This window comes from Mya arenaria, chromosome 6 (genome assembly GCF_026914265.1).
Source record: "Mya arenaria isolate MELC-2E11 chromosome 6, ASM2691426v1".
NCBI lineage: Eukaryota > Metazoa > Mollusca > Bivalvia > Myida > Myidae > Mya > Mya arenaria.
The window spans coordinates 13,679,638-13,705,879 of record NC_069127.1 but is presented as its reverse complement, the minus strand read 5'-3'; the positions used below and the strand labels follow the sequence as shown (position 1 = coordinate 13,705,879).

Here is a 26,242-nt window from a genome sequence, read left to right as displayed (position 1 = left end):
CAGAAGGTTATAACCCCCTTGTAATATTGCTTCAATAATTGACTCCTTTGGTTTGCATTAACTTACTTTTTCTTACATGCTGGTCAGAGTGTTTTTACCCCAAGCACTTTGCTTGGCAACTCAACTGCAAGCTTAACCATTGTATTCTTTTTGTGTTCTCATTTTTAGACTATCTGTGCATGCGCGCAGGTAGTCATAAGACCGCAAAATCCAAAGAACAACTTCTTTTCATGTCGTTTTAACCTATTTTTTTTGTCTCAATGCGCTCTATGTTTAGCAGAATGACGACGCAATCATAAAAATAGATTAGTTGTATTGCGGTCCTAGTATGAGTTCTTGCTTGCTCGGCTATTTCTGCTCTGTATTTCTGTATCCCGGCGTTTTTTTTTTTTTTTTCTTTACTGGCCAAAGGCCAGAAGAGCTAATGTGATGGTATTGTGTACGTAGTATGTGCATCCGTGCGTTCATGCGTCTGTAAACAATTGCTTGTGAACACGATACAGTCTTCAGTTTTGATTGTATCTCGATGAAACTTGTACAGTATTTAGATATCCATTAGAGCTTGGTTCCTTTTGAAAACCAGCCAGATCTGACCATGCATGCCTAGATTATGGGTCTTGAAAGTATTAAAAAAGCAGTTCGTCTGTAAACAATTGCTTGTGAACATGATACAGTCTTCAGTTTTGATTGTATCTCGATGAAACTTGTACAGTATTTAGATATCCATTAGAGCTCGGTTCCTTTTGAAAACCAGCCAGATCTGCCCATGCATGCCTGGATTATGGGTCTTGAAAGAATAAAAAATGCTATTTTAAGCGAAGTCTATTTTTAGCCAAGTCTACATGAGCGAAGTTTACATGTAAAGTCACAATTGCTTGTGAAGGTTTGTTCAAATTATGCCCCTGGGGTCATTACTGCCCCCCACCACCGAGATTGTCCCGCAAGGGACCATTGCGGCAAATGCAAACGACCTCGGCGACGTTGGCGGAGGCCCAGGGAAGAGTTCTCTTTTCTTTGTCAGAGACGGACACCCCCCCGCCCCACTTAAATTGGGAAATGTTAAAAACCTTTTTGTCTGAAACCACTATGCAAATCCTTGCTATTTTGAACAAGGCTTTATTTAGTGGTCCACTACCATGGTTGTTCAAATTATGCCCCTTGGGTCAAAACTGGCACTGCCCTGGGTGTCACTATTTTCATAGGGACTTATTTAAGAAATATTTTCAAAATCTTCTTATTTCAAACCACAAGGCCCATACCTTTGATATTTGTTGGGGAGCATCATATGATGCAATTGAAAACATTTGAAATAATGCCCCTTGGGCAAAAGCTGGCCCCACCCCTTTTGACTTACTTATTAATTTTTAAAGCTACAGTAATAAAATTTTGACCATGTGAACAGTTTTGCAAACAAGCATGTTGACTTTGACCGACTTTTTATTTTTAAAGCTACAGAAATGAAATTTTGACGATGAGTACAGTTTTGAAAGCAAATATTTTTTACCCTCAGATTACCTTTACTTGGCTAATATTAAAATAGTTCATGCAACTAATCTGCTTACAGCACTTCCTGTCCTCAGATGTTGAACGTGCAGCGTTTTCAGCTAACACAAACACTAAAAGTGAACTATATATTTGTTGCCTATTACTCATGCTCTGGATTGAAAATGACCACAAGAGCCATGCCAGTAGAGCATAGGCCCTTTTGGGCCTCTTGTTAGCAGAATATAACTAATTTTAGAGCGTTATATTTATCAGATTAATGTGGGTCAAAATAATGGAGGCTCTGGTAGGAATGAAACATACTGATATTAACTCAGAGTTTAGCCCAAGATGTTCTAGAAATTATTACCGACCGCAAGTGTCCCATCGCCTGCAGGGTTTGTTTTTATAACCTGGTGTGACCCTGAAGCACGCTTATTTGTAATGGTGTATTTTTGATATTACTTTTATGAGATAAGAAACAAAAATATGATTGTCTGAAAGTCAAAATAGTTGTATCTCAGGTTTCTGTTGCTAATGCTTCAAATTTTATGATTTGCCTGCTATACAATGATAAAATAATATTCATTCTATCATTTTAGGCGTATACTTTTCTAATAAGATGTTTTCATTTTTTTTGCGTAATAGCTTCGTTCCGGTGTATTCTTTGCATAGTTTTGGACATAAGGCTTCCAATTTATTCTAACACACATGCCCTGATACGACAGTGAGTTATGCATACGTTTGATGAAGCAAAGTAGTTCGGAATTAACCTGTAAAACATCTAAAGAGTGCGAAGCATTCATAACAGCACTAGTATTATTTCTACACAGATACTTGCACAACACATAATTGATAAATAACATTTAATTATCAATAAAACTTGAAAAAGCACAATTATGTTCCCATTCTTAGAACAGACAATTTCCGATAATCTAAAAATAGTTTCAACTACATTAACTGACCGATATTTCTAAAAATAGTTTCTACATACATTAACTGACCACATGTTTGTCCTCACCGCGGGAAAATGACCATCTGATAAGCTCTGCATCACCGCGGGAAAACGACCATCTGATAAGCTCTGCATTTTGATAGGAATTATTTCTGAAGTTGCTCGTAAAAATAAAATCATTTTTCTTAATCAATTCAAACGTGTATGTTCATAAAACTTGCCTTACGTATGATATCTAATCAAAGCACAGAAAAACCTTTAAAAGTGATTGAAAGGGGCATGTATTGTAACTTTAAATACATGGGGATATGTCGACTGAAGTGATAAGCTGTGCATTTTGAATGGAATTATTGCTGAAGTTGTTTGTTAAAAAAATGATTTTCCTTAAACAAAACAAGTATGTTCATGAAAGGAAATGATATATATGATGTATTGTATTTTCCTATCATTCCAATCATATAATATCTAATCAAAGCAACGAAAAATCTTTAGAAACGATTGAAAGGGGCATGCATTGTAACATTAAATGCATGGGGATTGGGGATTATGACGATTAAAGTGCCATTTATATAAACAAAATGACATAAGACGCCATAAAATAAATATAGATATTGTTGTTTCCTCGCCCAGTGTGGGCACGAGCGCTCGTGGCCCTCAACATATTTTTCACTTTTATCTATGTGCCCTTCACCCATTCCCATAATTCAAATAAAATTTGCAACTCTCACATATTTGCCCGCAGATAGTCTTCCAGCGCCTCACGCTTTGATTATAATTTTATTTATATCAAATACATGTGAAATACTTGTAGGCTGTTATAAATTGCTGTTACAGTTCTTGGTGATGCAGACCCGGCCCTTGTCAGTGAAGACATGATACGTGAGGCGAAGGATGAAATCTCCACAGACAACTTCACTCCAATGTCTGCTGACGGTAATCTGGCCTTGGGTCACTTTGCTCTTGTCTTTGGCATATCTGTTGAAATGTTGTACCAGAGTTAGGGCTGTATTGCAGTGTCAAGCAATATCAATACTGTTACTTTGAACCTTGTGCAGAATACTGACTTTTGGTTATAATTTATATAAGCTAATGTTAACATAGTTTTGAAAATTGGAGAATGATAGCTTCCCTTGTAATAAGTACATGCAAAAGTCAGTGACATGTATCAACATTTACAGCCATATATGTAAAACACAAACATTGCAACTATTGTATCACTTTTACATCATGTGATACTTTCAATCAATGATCAGTCAGCCAATGTTGACTATGAGAAAAGGTAAAAATATCCTGATAATAACTGAATGTGGATTGTTTTGAGTTTATGGACTCTAACATTGATTCTTTCAGAGTTGGGAGAGACAGGGGTGGCCAAGACGGACATCAGTGGCCCCACCATTATTCGCATTCCGGAGACTCTGCTCCCCATGTTCACACAGAAAAAGGAACCAGTCGCAATAGGTATGTATCTTGTCTGCTGGTACCCAGTCTGTAGAGAATATGATGGTGGAGGGATTGGGAAGTGGCCAAAATAGGTCATTCTGCATGTACCGGGTAGTTAAATTGTAATGATATTTTCATTGAAACCTAATTTCCCAAACAAAAAACCCAGTTCTTTAAAGAGGGAAAGGTTTAAAAGGTTTTATTAGCAAGTTTTGTTGCATCTAAGTGCTATAAGTACTGAAAGGTGTATAGTATGGTATCATTTACTTACCTCCCTTACACTGCTCCATGATGTATGAAGCATGGCTTTTTTTTCCATTTATTATGTATCGGTACCAATTTTGCTTGCATTGCCTATTCAGTTCACAAATGAAACAGTGGGAACTGATTTGTTTCCTTGTTTGTAGATTTAACATCCTGATTACAAAAGATGACTGTGAATCTTTCAAAGTGCAGAGCATTTAAAGGCACTCCTTTTCAATTGCATAAAAACTACCCTCGCTATTCCATTGTGAAGTTCTGACAGGGGCAAAATTTAGGGAACTTTTAAAATAAGTATATTCATATACCATCATATATATTTTTATATTGCATTTCCCATATACTTTAGCTCAATATTTACATGTAGTACATGAATTTGAGAGAAAAAACGTGCTGAACTGGCTCGACTTGACTTGAATGATAGTAGTGTACTTAGTCAAGAAAAAATAGAGGTATCCTGTTTTACTATCTATACAGTACAGATAGGCTTCCAAAAGCCAAATTGAATAAAAAAATTGTGATCTATACCTCCTTCTGTTCTGTATGTTTTTCAAAATCCTTCGCCGTATTTGTCCTTCTGGTATTATAAAAATATTCACAAAGGTACATTGTAATGCAAGTCTGTCAATACTTACGAAATGAATCTTGTCTTTTCAAAATAATAAAAATTTAGATTTTCTACATAAAATGCACATTTGCTCGAGCTAATAAAAAACATTTAAATTGTAATGTAAGTTGCCTGTTGTGGTCTGCATATTTCTGTCTGTGTGCGGTTGATTGGTGTCATTCAATCATTTTATCCTGTATTTTTATTCCTGCTGCTTTATCGGGAAATGGACAAGTATGCGCATACCGCCTGCGCATGATAGTGTGCGCATGACAGTTTGCGCATGTTCGTATGCGCATGCCTGGAAATAATTGAGCATGCGCATTGTATTTAAGGTGACACAATAACATGTCATATGTGCTTTTAAGTAAAATTTAATTCTTCAGAACAAAGGATAAAATTGTTTGAACTTGAAATGGCTTGTTGTATCCCGCGACTATGGAGGATACATAAAATTATTTTTTTATCCTTATTGATGATTGAACTTTCTTATTTTTGTTTTAATGGATATTAGTGAGTGCATAACATTAATTTGGATGTGATTTGCCATTGTAGTGAAGTGAAGAAGTCCTGTAAGTTTTTGCACAATTAATGTAAATTAAATTACAAATACAATCTGTCTTGGGCAGCCTATTAGAAATTAATTAAACAGCCAATTGTTATCGCCTTAATTGATTGCGCTTGTACCATATAAAAAACAGGAAGTAGTTTTCAAATTACAGGATATTTAATTAATCCATATTGCGTCGATTTATAATTTCACGGAATTAATCCTAAAATCAAATTTGAGAGATTTAAATTTCAGATTGTTGTATAATTGTTAAGTCTTTTTCCTGAGTATATGCTTTTCGATAGCAAGAAGAATCATGAAATGGATATAAATAGCTTTGGAAACAGTTTCAACAGGGGTCTAAGCAACATAACCCTGCTTTGGGCCGAAATCCATCGTTGTCAAACTTAATATCAGGTTTGAGATTTTTGATCTGTAACCATTCCTGAATTCTTATCTGTAGAAGAATATGAGCACTAACTTGAACTTCCACTATTTCTGAGTGAAATATAATCCTCGAAAGTTTTTCTTGAAATGAAATGTGCATTTTACTGTTATTATGGGGAAAACAAGCCATTAAATGAATTAAATCCAAAAGCTTGTTAGAATTTGACACAGTTTTAATACTTTGAAATGGGTGTTGCGAGAAGTTTTCATTTTAACAGTGGATTTTATAGTCAGAACATCTGACTAGTAAAGTGGTTGGAGATTACTTTATCATGAAAGAAAATTTCTCTGAACAAAAAGAGACCAGGGGATGTATAAGATAATCTAGTTGTTGCATTTCAGTGTCAATAAAAATCTGCATTTTTATCTGATCAAAACCAGAAGAGTGCAATATCTGTCAGCCATTCCACTATATGCCCTCGGTATTCTTTGATTGTTTAACAAAGTTTCAGAATGGCTTGGTTGTAGTACCTTAACATTAATGCAAAAAAACATGCTTATTTAGTGTTTTTTTTGCCAAAGTGGATGCTAGGATTGGCATATCCATCAACTTGAATCATGATTTTAGTTAGTACTTCCGTTAAATCATTTGTAGCAACTATGATTACTTCATTCTCTTCCCTATGGTAACTAATTATAGTAATTTCCTTGTAGAAGTAACTCGACAATGCCTAGCACCAGTCCTCTCAGAGGGTTTACAAGTGTTTAGCCGACTGTCCGTGGGAGTTAGCTCCACAGGCAAAAACAACATCAAGGTTTCCATTTATGTATTCATATATATATCACTTGACCTTGATTAAGGACAACCGCACTTCATTCAAGGCCTCTAGCATCTTATTAAATGTCCAAAATCACGATATACATTGTTTGTATCCCAAGTATAACTATATACAAACTGCCAGAGTTGAAAAATGGGACTTTTTCCCATTACTTCCCATAGGGAGTGGCGTATTACCAACAATCTAGCTGATATTATGTTGGTAAATATTATGTCTGGGGCAGGGGTCCATCAAGCAGTTGTGAAATGCCATGTGAAAATGCCAAAGACATACAGCCACACCACTCTCAGGACATTCATGTTGAGTTTCTATTCCTGCCTTACAATGACATTTCACTTTTGCTGAATGAATACTTTAGAAGTGCAAAATACTGGCAAAATACAGAATGTGAGAGAATTTCACATATACAGTAAACTATGCATGTAGTATGCAGCTGGTATGAGGTGTTCCACTGGCATATCGGTGAGCAGATGTTTTAAAACCTTCTAGGGTGTTTTATGCAAAAAAAATTGTACAGTTTTCATTGTATCTCCAGGGTATACATAACATCAGGAATAATAAATTGACATTAGTGTATCATCCCTGAAAATGTTTTCTGTCCTATTGTGAAAGTTAGATTCCTGGGAAAAAGAGGGTTTTTCATTCACAAATCCAGCAAGGTTTTCTTTACCTAGAGCCTGTTTCTTGGAGTAGGGCTAAAGTCTGTTTCTTGTACTTCAAGAAATGCATGTGTTCTTGTCCCTGTTTTTGCAGCCCTAGTGATAAGGTGAAAGCTGATCTGTATTTAGTTTGAAGTGCCTTTCTTTGTGTAGGAAGGAATGCATGCTGGTGATAAAAGTGACAGCCAACATCCTGTTTATAGTTTTAATGTAGGTTGCATTTCTTTTACAGTAAATCAGCTGGTTTTCTTTGAGAAGTAATTGGCTAATATATACATAATGTATTAATTTTCTTCAGTTCAAAATTTAAAAAAAACATCATGCCCAGGGTTATCTTTTGGCGAGAGGGAAAAAAGGACTTGGCCTGCAAAAATGGGAATTCACTGTCAAGAATGATTTTAATATAATTTTCTAAATAGTATCAATTGAAAGTAAATCATGAATAAGGCAGAAAAATGAGGCTGAATTTTGGCCAGACAACCTAGAGTCTAAAATGTATTTGTTTATCTTGCATTTAAAATCGCAAAATCAACAGGTTACCTTTTAATCAAGCAGAATTAGAACTGTGCAAACAATTAATTGACATACTGTACGTGTCCAAGTGACCTAGTTCATATGCTGGCTTGACTGAGATTTAATATGGTGGCATTTCCATGTTTTTTATTAAATTTATTCCTGTTTACAGACTAAGCAGCGATGTCTGTATTTTGTACAAAATACATAAGATGCCTGGATGATTCATGAATAAGTGGTTGACCTGGTAGTATTATATTTTCCAATCCATTTACAGAGAACTTGAATGAGAGCCAGGTTTGAGTTTGAATTGCTTGTTAAACCGGTTCTATGGTGAAGTGGGTGCATGGGAATCAAGCAGGCTTCATTCACTAAACTGATCTTGTGACATTTTTGTTGGGAGAAATGTAGCAGGCGGGCAGGTGATCGGATGTAGGTAAATCCAAACAGACCCCCTGAATTGCCATGATTGTGGGGAGTGGATACAGACTGCCCGCATTTTCTCCCCACCAGGGTATTATCAACATTAAAAAGTGTAAGAATGTTATTAAACTGTAAGCTGGGCAATTAGCTTTCAGTTTCAGACCTGGTCTGCTGTAAGCCTTTAATCTGTTGTGCTGAGGGCAAAAACATTGGTATTTTCATTCATAAAACTCTCTGCCAAAACACAACTAACATGATTGACAGCTGTGCTAGGATTATTCCAGTGACCATTCTGGTTCTGGGAAGTTGTGAGAGGTGCGGTAGGGCCTGGGCGAATGCTGGTAGATAACATCATGGGTCCAGGGGTCAGCTCCTGCCTCCCTGGGTCACTGGCAAGGACTTTAATTATTTACGACAGGTTCAACTGTTTTGTGTATTCGAAAGTTTAATCAGGGCTGTATCAGTTTCCATATATATTTTGCAGGCCTGTTTGTCAGATGATGACATATTGTTTTATTCTGAGAGATCTATGCCTGAGGTATCAGTACCCTCATCTGGGACTGTAAGCCAGGTCTGGATCAAGTCCAGCATGGCCCAACTCATAGTTTGGCGACATATAAGCTGTGTATGTTATTCAATATTTTTGCTGTTCCAATTAAGTGTGAATCTGAAATGCTGATTTTCTTTGTTTTTTAATTTGAATGTATTAAGGTTATTTGTCAGTTAGCATACTCAGAAAGTTAAACTAGTTGTAAAAGCCCCATGAATCCATTCTTGAATATCAAGGCCACTATATCAGAGCACAATGCAGGCTGTGTATTGTTGAATGTTTTAACATGTACCAGTGGCAATACTGGTTGACATTAATGCCCTTGTAACAGCCCTAGAAGTCAGAGGTGATAACTCCCTTGTCTCCCCAGCCTCCAGCCAACCCCTCTCTGAATGCCTTTCCAATCTGTGAGAAAAAGCCAACATTAAATTAAATTTGGATTATCATAGCATGTAAAAATGTAGTTGAACTATGGGGTGATGTGAGATTTGGCATTCTGGCGTCCCGGGAATGACAGCGGGATTTAGTGTCTTTTATATAATCTCAAAGGCATCCCGGTGAGATTTACAGCTTACAAAATGGTTCCAGCTTTGGAGGACAGTTAACTATCAGTGATAGGAAATGATCTACATTTTCTAAAATCCCTTAGTGCCTGATTCTGTGGGATAACCAGAGGTCAATTATTAGATATTGTCAGTTAAGGGGTTACATAAATGTCATTCCGTCATTAAATTGTTCAAGAACAACTGTTGACTTATCCATATTGCTTTTTTGACAGTGGAGATATTTTATGTATTCAGTTTCAAGTTGATTCTCACGTGTTTAATATTCATCAATTATGTTTATTATTTTCGAATGTTTGTTACAAAATGATAATTTAAGATATGTATTATTTTAATTCTAAATAATATTTATACGTTTCTAGTACTTTGTTATTTGAAGTCCCTTGTCACAAGTTTTGTAAGGCCTTTTAAGACTATTTTCATAATTAAATTTTGTAGCAAATTATTATAACTAGTGTCCTGGGTTGCGGTAAGTTTATTATATATTTACTACTTAAAAGCCACTCTGATTGTTGAGCTGATATGTGTTGTTTAAAGGACCATGTACGTCATACACATACAATCAGTTATAGCCATATGAACAATGTACATTTGTTCTTATGGGGTTTAGTGGATGTCAGAGAAAAGTCATGATTCATTTGTATTAATTGCAAGTGATGTAAAATAGGTGTTTTTTTGAAGAAGTGTGTGCATACCAAAAACACAAAAGAATACCGTCACCAAAAAAACTAGTCAATTAAAAAAATGTCGACAAGTACTTAGAACAACTAAGAAAAGAGTGCTTGAGTCCTTCTCACTCTCAATGCTCTGAAGTGGCACAATAATTGTTTCTTAATTTGATAACAGCCAATGAACGATCTTGCTGATTCAACATTTTTTTCTAAACTCCAGTCTTCCTGTTCCAGTTCTTATACATTGCGCATGTCATTCATAAAACTGTGTCCCACCGCCACATAGATGCCGGTACCCTGCAACCTGACACTGGTGCCTTCTGGTTTTCTGCAAGACAGCGGAGTTGAGGGGAGATTGTGTGTTTGTGAGAATGGTTTTTGCAGGTTTTGTTTATGTACACTGGCAGATAGTTTGTTATACTGAGGGCCCCATTTCCTGTCTCCTGCATGCCAGAGCTACAGAGACTAGAGAAAATCTGGGATTTTATTTATTAATCAAATGGCTTTATTTTTGTAGATTTTATATAAGTTGACAGAAATGCCTTTTAATTTTGGCACCTTATTTGTTTACATTTCCTAATTGTTTGAAGTCAGCTTTGTCTCTGACATCTCTTGTCACCATGTATGCTGTGAGTATTTATAAATGACACCAGCTTCATTGATGCAGACATGCTATCCCAATCCTTATGTGAACTTTGGCTCCTTAATTGTGCAGAACAATGTGGAAAATGTACGGCATTCTTGCACTCTATCTACTTCCTGCTTGTCTGACATTTGGTGACATTTCAAATTTGCTTGTTTGCATAATTCACTAACATCCTATTGTTCTCCAATCTGAGCTATATGTATCAAGATAAACCAACCTGCTAATTAACAGGGCAATTTCATCCCTCCAAATTGAAAGAAACTACATGCTATGAAATGTTTTACATTTTCCAGTAAATTAAGTGGAAAATTACAAAAGTAGACAAAAAGTGTATGTTTGAAGTGGCTGATTATCATGATGAATGTAAACTTGTACGGTATAAGACAGACACAGCATGTCAGACTGGTGTACATCCAGCCTTGCAGGGGATACAAGGCTGCCCCGCCTTTGTGAACCGAACAAGGTGCACATCTGTACCATAAAATAGACCTAAATCTCCACTGTGTTTGCATTTCAGGGAATTACATTTTAATTTACATTAGCCATTTGTCCTGTCGCTTTTAATGTAATTCCCTGCAGACCGTTTTTCAACATTAATGAAACAGAATGACAGTCCATGATGATAAAATGAAAGAAGCATTTGATAAGTTTATGAATTATACATTAAGTTATGATGTGGAGTTTCAAAGCTTAATGTACTTTAAAGATCATGCTGAACGAAGCAAATGATGATGGAAAAAAAAGTCCTGTAATGCTTTGTATTTATCTAAAAATACCGGGTAACACATGATGTGATGTGAAAGAAATGGTTATGCAATGTAGGAGTCTGTACGTAGCAAGAGGTTGTGGGTTCCACCTGGGTCACCGTGCCACTCAATAAGGACACCAGTACTGGTTTCAACCCTGGAAACAGACCATATGTGCATAATAAAATACCTTATAGCTGTCTTCACATTTAAGTTGAAAGATATAAGAACATGTTTAAACTTGTAATCTGAACAAGAAAAAATGTAATGGACAGATAAAAGATAAACATTAATTGACCCTTTTATATATTTTACAGGTCTGAAGGCATCTGAGTTGCAACTAGAAAAGCTAAAATGCCCCAAGTGTGACTTCCAGGTTAGTTACAGACTTTAGTTTTATGTACATGATTATTTAGAAGTTCTCTAATCACTGTATCCAGTCAAGGAAAAACTTTTCCTCAATGTTATATTTAAAAAGCCACTATTGACTTACAGTTCTTAGGGCAGTATTGTCCGAGATCACTCATTTCACGACAGGGTGTCACATTGGATTTTGTGTAAGTTTTGTTCGTGGTCCCTAAGCTTTTCAAGTTGTTTCCTCTGTGTATTCCAGTTTCTCCCACATTTCATAACATTCTGCCAATAAGCAGGAATGAAACAGGTTGCAAAAATTTGATAACTGATCATAACTTTTTTGCTAGTGGAAACTATTAATTGTCCAAGCAAAGGGTTGTGTATTGTATGTTTCATATTATGTGTATTTCAGTGTTACTATGAGCAGCAGTACCAGGATCATATTGGCACACACGGGGATCTTGTGCACCACTGCAAATGTTGTAACTATGTCTCCTTCAGCAAGCAGGAACTCATCAACCACTTCAAGGTCATAGAATCTTCAGCTTTAATGATAAACACTGAAAACAGATAAAAATAAATTTCTCATTATTTCAAAATGATTGTTCTTTTAAAAAAAATCCTTGTTTATATCACTTAACAAAGAATGTTGTTTTACTGAAAATAAAATGAAAACCTGTAAAATTTACAACCATTCATCAAAAGCACTGTTGATAATGTTATGTAGATTTGACAGTTAAATGCAAGTAAAATTAACCAATCCAAAACATATAAAATAATTATTGAACATATACTTATACAGAAGGTGCACCCTCGATGTATCTGCTCATTCTGCGACTTCATGGCTGACCAGGCTTACATTATCAAACGACACATGATGAGACACACACAGGAGGGCTGCCGATGTGACATCTGCGGTAAAGTCTATAAGGTAGGTCTGTGACATCTGCAGTAAAGTCTATAAGGTAGGTCTGTGGGATAGGGCTGCCGATGTGACATCTGTGGTAAAGTCTATAAGGTAGGTCTGTGACATCTGCAGTAAAGTCTATAAGGTAGGTCTGTGGGATAGGGCTGCCGATGTGACATCTGTGGTAAAGTCTATATAGGTCTGTGGGATAGGGCTGCCGTTAGACATCTGTGGTAAAGTCCATAAGGTAGGTCTGTGACATCTGCGTTTAAGTCTATAAGGTAGGTCTGTGACATCTGTGGTATAGTCCATAAGGTAGGTCTGTGACATCTGCGTTTAAGTCTATAAGGTAGGTCTGTGACATCTGCGTTTAAGTCTATAAGGTAGGTCTGTGACATCTGCGTTTAAGTCTATAAGGTAGGTCTGTGACATCTGCGTTTAAGTCTATAAGGTAGGTCTGTGACATCTGCGTTTAAGTCTATAAGGTAGGTCTGTGACATCTGCGTTTAAGTCTATAAGGTAGGTCTGTGACATCTGTGGTATAGTCCATAAGGTAGGTCTGTGACATCTGCGTTTAAGTCTATAAGGTAGGTCTGTGACATCTGCATTTAAGTCTATAAGGTAGGTCTGTGACATCTGCGTTTAAGTCTATAAGGTAGGTCTGTGACATCTGCGGTAAAGTCTATAAGGTAGGTCTGTGACATCTGCGGTAAAGTCTATAAGGTAGGTCTGTGACATCTGTGGTATAATCCACAAGGTAGGTCTGTGACATCTGCGTTGAAGTCTATAAGGTAGGTCTGTGACATCTGTGGTAAAGTCTATAAGGTAGGTCTGTGACATCTGCGGTAAAGTCTATAAGGTAGGTCTGTGGTAATGTCTATAAGGTAGGTCTGTGACATCTGCGGTAAAGTCTATAAGGTAGGTCTGTGACATCTGCGGTAATGTCTATAAGGTAGGTCCGTGGTAATGTCTATAAGGTAGGTCTGTGACAACTGTGGTAAAGTCTATAAGGTAGGTCTGTGACATCTGCGGTAAAGTCTATAAGGTAGGTCCGTGGTAAAGTCTATAAGGTAGGTCTGTGACAACTGCGGTAATGTCTATAAGGTAGGTCTGTGACATCTGCGGTAAAGTCTATAAGGTAGGTCCGTGGTAAAGTCTATAAGGTAGGTCTGTGACAACTGCAGTAAAGTCTATAAGGTAGGTCCGTGGTAAAGTCTATAAGGTAGGTCTGTGACATCTGTGGTAATGTCTATAAGGTAAGTCTGTGACATCTGCGGTAAAGTCTATAAGGTAGGTCTGTGTGATAGAATGAGGGATAGTTTAAAGTAAACATTCTGTCTAGGTCAATTTTTATTTAATCAAAGTTGTCATTTTATTTAATCAAAGTTGTCATGGTATATGAGAAAATGTTCAACTGGTAGGAACATCACTGTACTATTAGGTGCTTGTAAATAGTAGATTCTAATCCAGCTAGTCTGTAGTTTTCCATCTTTCCAATTAAATTCTGTTTAAACATATTTACCTGCCTTCACCTGAATAAGGATTCCCTTATGCTTAAATTCAGTCATTCCTGTTGATCGCTTTTGAGTCCTTATTTCTTAATTCACTTAAACACCTATGAATGATTTGAGGAGATTGAAATCTTATGTACCCTGTATTGTTTTCTTAAAGTGACACACTCTTATTTCCAGGACACATATGTGATGAAGATGCACGTGAAGATGGTTCACATGCCGGCCGAAGTCCTGTACGAGTGTAATACATGCAGCAAGAAATTCTCCCGTAAGGCCCACCTGAAGCGTCATCTACGTATACATGAGCCAGAAAAACCATACAAGTGCCCCCACTGTTTGTACAGGTATGGATGTGAAGTATGGGACTCTAGTGGTACAAACACATTTAATATGTAGAACAATGTGAAAGTAATTACGCATTCTAAATTAATGATGTGTTTCCATTGAATAACCAACCATTTGGATATCTTGAAACAGCATCATTTATATATTGATTATAAAGTGTTGGGTTTCTATTTAGTATAATTTGCTTTGTTTCTCAAAAGACTTGTGTGCATAACATGGCATTATGAAATCAAATTTTTTTTTTGAGAAAGAAAAATAATAAAATGATGATAATCATTACAGACAATTCTTGCTAATAATGGCCAGAAAGTTCAGAACTTTGTTTAAGTAAATAATGGGATTAGCAACATCATTGTTAACATTTTTAGGTGATATATTTTATAACATGCTCGTATATTTAAATAAAACATGTACAGCTAAAACAGGTTATCGAGCTGTTCGAAATACTGCAGATCACAAATGTGTCCATTTTAATTTAAATTCCAGAGCATAAAAGATTTGTACGTTAACAATTATGATGTTAACAATATTGTTGACTTTAATAAAGTTCCAAAAAATATGGCTCAATGAGTGTTACTATTGCAGGGGATGTGAGCGATCAGACATCAATAAGCACATGTTGATACACGAGGACCCCAAACACGCTTGTGAGGTGTGCGGCAAAAACTTCAGGCACATGAAGAACAAGGAACTACACATGAAAAGGTTCTTTAACTTATATCCTTGTAACTTTGCTCACCTTCTTTTTAGAAAGAAAACAATTCCCGGTTTTGTCATAGTGTTTGTCATAGGCCATGTTTTCATGTAAAACTGTTGATGTAAGTTATAACTAGAGAAGTATTGAAGAAATCTGCGTACACAAGTTACCAATGGCAATAGGCATATGTGTATCAAGTTTGTCAGTCTTAGAGTTCAAAAAGGTCTGGCGGCACTTGTATGGCTGTGTTACGACTTGACCCAGTAATTCCCCATTCTCACTTACAGAGTAAATTGGGTTGCCAAGAAGGGGGAAATCTTAACCCCACCAAGGGTGGGTTGCTTAATGGTATGCTACATGTATGCAGCACTGTTTAAGGAGTTCAATGCAATGAACTTGTCCCTAGTGGTATGTTATATGCCAAAGAACTCGCATTGAATCCTAAATGCTGTGAAAACTCTGATTAATGAAATCTGGATGGTTATGAAAAATGTTGTACATAATGAAAGGCCTCTGTTTATAAACAGCCAACCTGCTGGTCTTGGTGGAGGCTCCATCAGCTTCAGACAATCATTTTTTCTTCGTGATGTGCATGGGGTTCTAGTCTTAGAAGTGTATCTAGGCCCATAACCCTGGTTTAAATATTTGTTGTTATATATAACCTTTGACCAACTCAAAAACTGGAAAATGTTGCTATCTGCTTGCATTGTTCTTAATTATTCTTATGGAATACAAGGACAAACTTAATATAAAACATTTTATATAAAACTTGGTACATTGCTTATCTGTTATAAAGGTTTATTAAAATAATCTGTTTCACAGAATTTAACATTGCACCATTTCATAGAATGCACACATTAATATTAATGAAGATTAAGTTTAATTGACAAAACAGCAGCCATGCTAATTTTGCATTAAATGTGCAGCACGAAATGTGAATTAATTGCTGGAAGATGTCAGGAGTTTATAGTGAATGAAATGACATTCAATTCTCCTTGTTTTTGCAGACACTCGGGTCAGCGAGACTACAAATGTGGAGTGTGTGATTTCTACGGCTACACGTTCACCGACATTCGCAAACACATTGAGCGCAAACATACCGACAACAAAACATACGTCTGTGATAAGTGTGGATCCCTCTTCAGATCGGAAATGCTACTCAGGGTAAAAAATTGCTACTTTAAGTATAAATGTGTTTTTTTTCTCATAGTGAAACAAAATCATCAAATTTTTGTACTCATTTGTTAAAAATATTTTTACTCTGAAGTGAACATTGATTAGGCATGACAGTTGTGATATGTTACATCAGTAGGTATGGAAAATCCTGTAAAAATGTAACAAGCATTGAACATAAATCATTGTAAATTGATAAATGCTTAATCCTCATAAAACATGAGCCGTTATGCTATATCAATGACAAACAGACTTGCGAGGGGAATTATTTTTCTTTTTTTGTGTGCAAAATTCATAATCTTAATTATGGCTACTTTGCTGTATACCAACTTGTCTATGCTGTATACCAACTTGTCTATGCTGTATACCAACTTGTCTATGCTGTATACCAAGTTGTCTATGCTGTATACCAACTTGTCTATGCTGTATACCAACTTGTCTATGCTGTATACCAACTTGTCTTTGCTGTATACCAACTTGTCTATGCTGTATACCAAGTTGTCTATGCTGTATACCAACTTGTCTATGCTGTATACCAACTTGTCTATGCTGTATACCAACTTGTCTATGCTGTATACCAACTTGTCTATGCTGTATACCAACTTGTCTATGCTGTATACCAACTTGTCTATGCTGTATACCAACTTGTCTATGCTGTATACCAACTTGTCTATGCTGTATACCAACTTGTCTATGCTGTATACCAACTTGTCTATGCTGTATACCAACTTGTCTTTGCTGTATACCAACTTGTCTATGCTGTATACCAACTTGTCTATGCTGTATACCAACTTGTCTATGCTGTATACCAACTTGTCTATGCTGTATACCAACTTGTCTATGCTGTATACCAACTTGTCTATGCTGTATACCAACTTGTCTTTGCTGTATACCAACTTGTCTATGCTGTATACCAACTTGTCTATGCTGTATACCAACTTGTTCATTCAAGGATCATAAGTCTGTGTGTGACGTTATGATGATCGAGCAGGCACTGGCGATCGCACGATCTGACGGTGGAACGACACAGGCCACGATTACGTTCCCATGCAACTTCAACCTCCCGACCACAATTGTAGCTGGTCAGTCTGTGATGGAGGATGGGGGGCAGTCAGTGATCAGTGAGGGGGGTGAACTGGCTGATGATGGGCAGGCTGACACAGTCACAGGTAGGGCAATGTACTGTCAGGATAGTGCTGTAGTGAATGATATTTTCATGTTAGTGGAATTTGTATTATGTTACTGGTATTTTCCATTGATATTGGTTATGGAAATACAAAAAAGGATATATCAGTTTTTATGTGTAATATCTTCATGTCACATGTACATTATTAGTTGATATGATTTGTGGTTACCAAAAAGTTCAAGGTATAGGAATATTTGCATTTATGAGATTTCATGCAGTTGCTTCCCTTTGACTGTCACCCAAGCAACACTGCAATGTTATCTATAGTATATCATGATGATGATGATTACCTCCACATGTCATATATTCAGCTTTGAAGTCATGAAGGGGGGTGGGGATGTTGGTACGGTGACACAATATCCTGCGACCTCCCCCCACCCCCTACTGCGGAGGCCACATGTGAACCCAATCAGCTGATCACCATGCTCATTGAGAGAAGTGGATGTCTAGTTGCAGTTGTTGAAATGCTGTATGTAGATCCAGCACGTTCTCATGTAGCTTACTTGTGCAGCCACTTGGAGGCAATTATCCAGTAGATTACATAATCTGGTGGTTTAGTCTTTTTTCTCATAATCTAAACTGAGCTATTAAAAGGGAAAGGTTGCTTTTGATGATAGAAACTTTATATATACTTCCTCTGTTAATTGAATTCTTGTCACAGTTCTATAAAAATATTTCAACATCGAACTTAACATTTTTTTTTTATAAAGGATCCCTTATTTGACTTCTTTTTACACAAACAATCATATTGTAAGACTTAAACAAAAAAAGTTAAGTTTTATTAAATAATATGCATCATGAGCTATGATTTCATATTTTATGAAACTTTTGTCGATATTGCAATGCCTATCCTAATTTTCAAAAGAGGGTTTTTACCTCTGAGTGGCCTGGTGGCACTTGCAGAACGGTAAAGTTCGCACGCTTGCATGCTCCCGAAGCAAGTGCGGAGGTTTCCTGCGTGTGACTTGGCCCCGTTGTCGAGAAGAAACGTCTTATTGGATTATTTATAGACCTCCTTTGTCTCTGATGTAACCACACAGGCTAAAAATACCCCCACCTCTCAGTACTAGGAAGCAGAATTGTTGTTCTTTTGGCCTTCTGTGTTAGTGGGAAGTAGTGGTGCTTAATTGCCCTACATGTGTTTTCCATATCAAAAACTCATATTAGTTAGGTAATATCCTTACAACAAGTGTTTAAATTGAAGTGCTGATTTGGCAGATAGTTTTCTCATTAGAAATAAAACGCAGTTATGACTTTTTTTAGTTTCTTTGTCGTTTTGAGATTGAATATATGTGATTGCCCTAGTATACATCTGGTATATGTGTGACTTTTTAATATTATGTTATAATGTTCGTGATTGATAATTGAACTAATTTAATAGCCACTTAGTCTTGAAGGTACCTCACATTAACTTGTGAGACCTATTATGCATACTAATGTGCAAACAATATGACAGATGAGATCATTTATGTGCTTCGTTATGATAGAATTTGCAAAAATAAAGGTTCTCATAAATAAATCAGTTTCGTGTGTGCTGAGGTTGGTGTTTGATTTCTGAACTAGAGAAGAAATTCAAGAGACTATTTATACAGAAACAGCAGTAAATCTACTCTGTAGAATAAGTAACTTCATTTGTTCTGGGGTCATATTACAGAAGCTTCTTAAGTTAAATGTTCATCTTCATCTTAAATTCAACAATTTCCTCACCTGTTTTATTTCATTTGACGAAAGTGTTAAGTTTATATTCTGCAATTTAAATATGGACACTTAAGATTTTAGAAATGAAAATTCCATGATAAAGAACTAGTTTTTTATAGAAATATAACAATTCCAAATTTTGCACTGAGGTTAAAATATGTAATTAAAAAAAATCTTGAGATGCTTCTGTAATACGGACCAAGTATCAGTATCATGTTAGTAAACTGCAAGATAATGGTTCCAGGAATGTGCGGCGTGTGCAAAATATGTCCCTGCTTCCTGTTATATTATGTAAGCCTCCCTGTTTTTCCAAGTAAAGAAAGTTTTTGTCAGCTTTTGTTTATCATTGTAGGCATTGTTGTCCACAAACATGGAAATAACCCGGATTCAGAAATCACCATGATAATGAACAGGCACGTTCCAGGTCTTAATATGCATGTGTAGCAAGGCAAATAACAGCAAGTTTTGATAGTTGTTGTTGTTCAACTTATCGACTGATAAAATCAAAACGATGTCGGCTTCTGCTTATGATGCTATTCATATTTTGAAATGAAAGAACACTGCAGTTATCTACTAATTTAATTTAGTGATGTTTGCCAAGCAGGGGAGATACACAGGGGAAATGAGATAACTGCGTATTACAGCTTTCTGCAGTTACCTCCCTTTAATACATCTTTATAAGTAAACTGAAATATCTTCTTTAGTTTGGTGATGACAAAACTGAAAGTAGCTTGTGTCATTTGAACCCTTCTTCATATAAAATAAATTGTTTAAGAAAACCCAGATACTACTATGACACAGTACCAGAACATTTATAAATCAGCTTGCAATTTTTCCTGAAATTTAAGTGCAAATTTAAATCGTTGAGTAAAAGCTCATTCTAAAATTAGGCCAAGGTCACCTTTGCGGGTGTTTTAATTTAAGTGAACTATGCAAAGTATTTGATTGATGGGTTTCATCCTTTTTCTGCACTATTTTATCAAAAAGGTAAACAAAGATCTTCATTCATGTGATTAAGTTTTAGTTTCGCTATTTTTTTTATGAAATTGAAATTTGCAAACTATGAGTAATACCTGGAGCATTAATTTTACCAGTTTATAGTTACATTATAAGCTACAGTAAGTTCAAAACCATTAATAAGCAGTTTAGTATATCTATCAATTCCAGCTTGCATCATATAACGTGGCTTAATTATTATGTATACACCATTCAGCATGTTAATACCTCAATAATATATTTATTTTAAGGGTGTCTGTTTTTTTAAAAAGAGTAGGGTAATATCCTTGATGTCATTTGTGATGGGTAAAACATTTACCTTTGGTTTTGGCCTTTTACTTTTAATTCAAGGTATTCACATGAAACTTGTTTATGCTACAAGTGGCAATATGCATATTCGTAACAGGGCCCATAACCGCAGCCTTTAAATTTATGCCCCTGGGTGTGAGAATTTCATTTTTGAATTAAGTTCAATTTTTTTTAAAGTTATTTATTATGTTAAGTAATAAATTGATATTAACTAAACCGTATTTGGTTTGTAAAATAAAAAAGCGCTATGTTCAGAAAAGGTAGCTTTGAAAGTTTCACAGGTACTGCTTGGACTGACTGTTGCACACAGCAGTTCGGAAATAACAGTCTGTCCTGAAGTACAATAGTACACCATTCTCAACCTCCTTGTTTTAAGATGGGCTCTTTTGATTTTTTCAGTGTATAATGTTTGATGTTTTTCTCTGCATTAACAATGTTATCAGATTTATTTAATTCTGATCATCCACTCAAAAAACTTTTTAACTGTTAATCATTTAATAAATGCTTTCAAATGCTTGTGGTAAGAAAACAAGTGCTGTTCAACCTATCAGGCTGTGGTGTTGTTGTACATGGCTGTGGCTTGGAGGATCATGTTTCTATGATTGTCACGGTGGGGAAATTGTTAACAGTTAGTTCTAGGCATTTCATTGAGAAAATCACCGGAGATTTCCTGTGGTGGGCTTTGATGTGGGAGTTTATCACCCGGCTCATCAGAATACTGTAGTCGACACTTGCCTTTATATCATAAATGAAGAATAATTCATACCACATTGCCAGTTCATTTAACAGTTTTAAATTACTGTTGTGTTCACAGAACATATTCCTGCCTTTATTGATTTAAATATTTTCCAGATTAAATTGATTCATAATTTCATATTCTATGTCCCTAATATGGCCAACCATGTGGGGATTGGGGGTGGCTTTTGTAGGCAAAACCATTTCATTTTTGCAATTGATTTAGAAATATTGAAGTTTTTGTTGAAACATGATTTAATAATAATAATTATATTAAGTTTGATGTAAAGGGGTAAAATTGTTAGACAGAAGGTGTTCTTTTGATTTCATTGCCTGTGAGGCCATCTTCCTGGAAAATCCTGTAGAGTCAGCAGAAACGGGGAGCATTAACATTCCAGGCCCCTGTTGGTTTTGATCTGTGCTGTAATGCAGTAATTATGATTATAAATGTTGATAAATGGAGCAGCTCACTTCCCAAATCACTCTTTGGAACACATAAACTTTAATCATCCCAGCCCTTCTGCTGTTAAAATCATGCGGTCCCCTAGTGTTCTTGCCGTGACTTTCAACTAACCAAGGGTTCATGGCCTTTCACCAGGATCAAAACAGGCTGCTGGTCAACACTCATTGCATAAGTTAATGTCAGAAAATGCATGCACAGGGGTTTCCTGTTTATAACAAGTTATAAAGATTGATATCAATATTTCTTGGAAAAAGGGTTGACAACAAGTTATGGAGTGACAAAGACTGGAGTGGAGGACTTGTGATTCTCTGATGGTGCTAATTTTTCCCAGAAATATATCCAGTATTCCAGGGCTGGTAATTACCCACCTGTTGTTGACAGCGATATTAACTATCACAGAGTTCATCAGAATTAGCAGAATACCAGCAAAACAAGTACCTTTGTAACTAAAGATAACATTTGGTGATAATCAGCCAGTCATTTTCTTGCCTACTAAATCAGCATACCAGACATCTCCAAGGGCCCTTAGGGGTATTTCTAGTGTTCCTGAAATGGAAGATGTAAACTGTGATTAAGTGAAAAAATTTGCCAGTAAAAAACATCTCTCCAGATTGGGTGCAGGTCACTGTCACATATGATCAATCTCATGACATGTAAATGTCAAAACTTTTCTAAATGCAACAGTGTTCTATTTTTTATTTAGAATACTTTTTTGCCCAAACTGCAAGTTTGTGTACCTGTTCCTTCAATCTGAAATTCAATTGCTGTATCATTTAACTCCTTAGTCATCTACTAGTTTTTATATAGTTTTCAGCCCCAAAATCAGAAAGTGAATAAACGTGTCACTTGTAGAGGTTTTGTTATAGATCATTTCAACAATGAGTGCACTGCCACAATCAGTAATGAGGAGAACTTAGGGCTGAGTGGTGCTGTTATCGCCAATTTGACCACAACCCACCCATGATGGAACTGTCAACTGGGCTGCCCCCTCCCTGGAAATATGATTGATGACTGGTAGATCATTAGTGGACCATGTGTGGACACTATGTTGTCACCTCTCCTGCCATTGGGTGGCCAACAGACTCAATTACAGCCATTAAGCTTATCAGAAATTTATCTGGTATTAGTCTTATGACTTCCCAAATTTAACTGAGTGTTTTAAATTTCATCTGATTAACTATCAGATAATTATCTTTTCTTGCATTTAAAGGTCTTAATGAAAGGTCAGGGAGTTTGCTTAATGTGATGTGTAATGGTTATAATGTGTAGCTACAATTACGGCTGATGTTTCGCTTGCAAAATTTCATGTAAATCTTGAACTTGTAAGATCACTGATACCTGCATAAATCTCTTTCCTCGTGCTCTCGTACATGTCATTTAAGCTTGAATTATGTACACATGACCTATTGCACAAAAAGGTCCTTAACACATACCAATACATGGTAATTGGCAATTGTTCTGCTAATTACTTTTAACACAACTACATTGCAAACTCCCTATGTCGACGTTGGATATTTTGACTTTCCGGTTGTGTCAACTTTTTTTTCCGGTTCCAACTTTATTCCTTCTTATTCTATATGAAATGAATCTGCTTGTGTCGATTTTTCTATCTATGTCAACCTAATATTTCAGTCCCTGTGGTCGAATTTCACACATTTTCTTTGTTTCTTATGTCACACTGAAGATCGGGATGTAGGTGTGAAAATATTCATGACGATTTGCGGCATGTTGCTAATTTACCATGCGTGTCAAAATAACAAACTGTCATAATTGGAGGTTAATAAGAAAGTGTGAATAATTAAAGTTGTTTGTTTATGATTTTGATAAAAGAGCAATTTATTGCTCAAGCATTATTCAGTGAACCACACAAGGGAACCGATGGCATCATCAAAAAATTTGACACCATTGAAAGATATGTGCCAAAGAAATTTCTCTATACTTCATGTACTAAACAAACAGTCATAACGGATGTACTATTTTTCATATGTGCTATACTATTTTCTCACAATGTACATGTGTATGTAATTGTGGTTTATATCTATTTTGTGTAATCCATAAACGTGAATTAAATAAATTTGACATGAATAATTCATTTTTTTACACATTATTATTTAATAATACGTTTGCTGTTTTTATGATGGTAACAAGACTGTTCAATTGAAGAAGTTGAATGGCGGACATAAACTCAAATGTGTTGGGATTGGTGATATTTTTTTGTAATTCGGATGTGTCGAATGTTCATTATCTGGACTTTTTTCCCTAGGTCCCGACAAAGTCTACATAACAAGTTTCGACTGTACTGAAAGATCTGAGGTTTGGTTTCTCCTTCTATGAAAATATTAGTAAACAAGTAACTGTGGAGATCATAACTTCAAGGAACTGAAAAATAAGTACACCTGTACAGAAGGACAAAACTGGTTATCAAAATAACTGGTTATCAAATTTATGGACTCTGATAGCTTTTGATATTGACCGAGGGTCACTTTATCTTTTGTAGGTGAACTCATTCTGTTGTTTCTCATTTGAGGAGATGTGTATTCCTGGTGTTGACCGGTGGTGATTCTGACATCAATGATCCCTTGACGGTGGGAATGGGGCCTGGTCTGCACTCACTGACCACTGACTGACCATCCCTGAGCCCTGACTGGACATAGCCTACCCTCTACAAAAGCCCTGTTCTAGGTTAGGGTTCTGATGGTTCATAGGCTTTAAAGTGTATGGCATTTGTAATCTTCCTTCCTAAAACACACTGATGCACTGATGATTGTTACCTATTTTCATTTCATTTCAACTGCTAGGCATCTAATCACAGCTGCTTACTTTTAAACCATGAACAAGTGAATATGGGGCTTATTCCTGTGGGCAGTCCCGGTGTCCCTGTTGACCAGGGGTCAGTGTGGGGCTGGAAACAATCAGCTCAGCCAGCAGGCTTATCAGGAAGTGACCTGCAGGCCAGAATTTACTGTTAAATTGATTCTGCATACTTTACATATGAACCATGAGCACAGTTATGTTTCCTACATATGAATACAATATTTTTTATGAGTTTGTCCTTAGGTAGCCCCTGCATGGCCCCTGGGGGCTATTTTTCTGATGTGAAATCAGGGACCTTAGAAGTTTGGGGTCAATTTTACTCACTTGGAAACTTGTAAACTGTATCCAATTTCCATAAACATGCTTTATTTTGACAAGAAATGCAAATGGTGACATGCTGTCAGTCTTAACTAGATCTTATTAATGGGATCCAACTATTTGCCTGTGGTATTGTGAAAGTACATATCTAGCTAGATATATGTATAAAGAATGCACTGTGAACATAACTCAAAGCAAATCAATTGGAAAGAAGTTGAAGTCCTTAAATGCTATTCTTCTCTTAAAACACTATAAAGCTGTATACTAATATATGCTTACTTGAATAGAAGTAAGAAACAAATTCCATGCATCAAGTATGTTGTCAGATAGATGTCAGAAAGTAGATGAAATGTTTTTTGTGTGTTTTTAATATGTCATTTATTTTTACGGTATTTAATTCATCCTAAAATAAGATTTTATCAATCAAAAATGACCCTGAATAAGTGCCAGATTAATTGGAGTTTACCAAAAAATGTTTCTTTTTGATGAATTAAAAGAGAAATAACGTTTTATACCATTTAATTTGTCTTTGACAACACACTGTGCATAATACATAACTTATGATGCATTTGGCGTGTACAGTAGTTTGTTATGACAGATGATAGAGTTAATTATTTTCTTTCCGCTACAAGTGCGCATATTGTATGTGGTTAGGCCAGGTGTTTTGATTCACTTATACACTTCATATCCATAATACTTCATACATAACAAGGATATGTGGATATTATGAAATACCATGTTTTCACTTGTGTTCATAAAAACATTTCAGAAACACAGACTATTAAATGTTTTGTCCTTCTGACCTTCACAATGAAATACCACGAAAAATAATGTCACTCCTAATGTTTCATTATCAGTCTAGATGGTCTATATAAATGAAATGATTTATTGCTTAATAATTGTTTTATTCTTATCATTCAGTTTTGATCATAGTAAAAGCTGGGTTGTATTAAGGTTCCGCAGCATAGACCAAACCCATGGCCCAATGGTGGCTAATGAAATGGGCAATACAAGATATTGATGCCTGTAGGTCACCCAGTATTTTTTCCTTATAGAATGATGATAAATATGTAAACTATGTGCCTCGAAACTTTTCCAGCCTGATTCCTGCAAACCTTAGTTTATAAAGTACATGTAGCAACCATATTAAAGCACATTCAGTGATTCCCTTTAAAAATGAATTCTTTCACTGTTACTAGTAGTTAAAACTGAAGATACTAATTGGCAGATATCACCTTTCTGTGATGATTCTCCAGCTCCTTTTAAAGTGATTAGGGTTTTTCAGACATTGTATTTTATGAAGGAGTGTCTCTGGGTCAAATTCCTCGAGATGAGAGCTTCTGTGCTGGTTTTCAGGCTGGAGTTGCTTTATATTGAGTACTCAACCCTTAAATGTGGGGCAGAGGGGCAGGTCTGATTTTCTCATTTCCTGTGCGGA

At 36.0% G+C, this 26,242-nt stretch overlaps 1 protein-coding gene across 2 annotated transcripts in view; it reads left to right on the top strand.

The window, feature by feature from the left end:
• LOC128236677 (uncharacterized) overlaps positions 1 to 26,242 on the top strand; it is a 72,990-nt gene that overhangs the window by 16,813 nt on the left and 29,935 nt on the right. For both annotated transcript variants that reach the window (XM_052951703.1, XM_052951701.1), the window contains exons 12-20: positions 3,272 to 3,370; positions 3,788 to 3,898; positions 11,613 to 11,671; positions 12,062 to 12,178; positions 12,452 to 12,580; positions 14,248 to 14,414; positions 15,001 to 15,120; positions 16,120 to 16,276; positions 17,238 to 17,454. In XM_052951703.1, the coding sequence (XP_052807663.1) occupies positions 3,272 to 3,370; positions 3,788 to 3,898; positions 11,613 to 11,671; positions 12,062 to 12,178; positions 12,452 to 12,580; positions 14,248 to 14,414; positions 15,001 to 15,120; positions 16,120 to 16,276; positions 17,238 to 17,454 (1,176 nt within the window). The remainder of the gene's footprint in view (positions 1 to 3,271; positions 3,371 to 3,787; positions 3,899 to 11,612; positions 11,672 to 12,061; positions 12,179 to 12,451; positions 12,581 to 14,247; positions 14,415 to 15,000; positions 15,121 to 16,119; positions 16,277 to 17,237; positions 17,455 to 26,242) is intronic.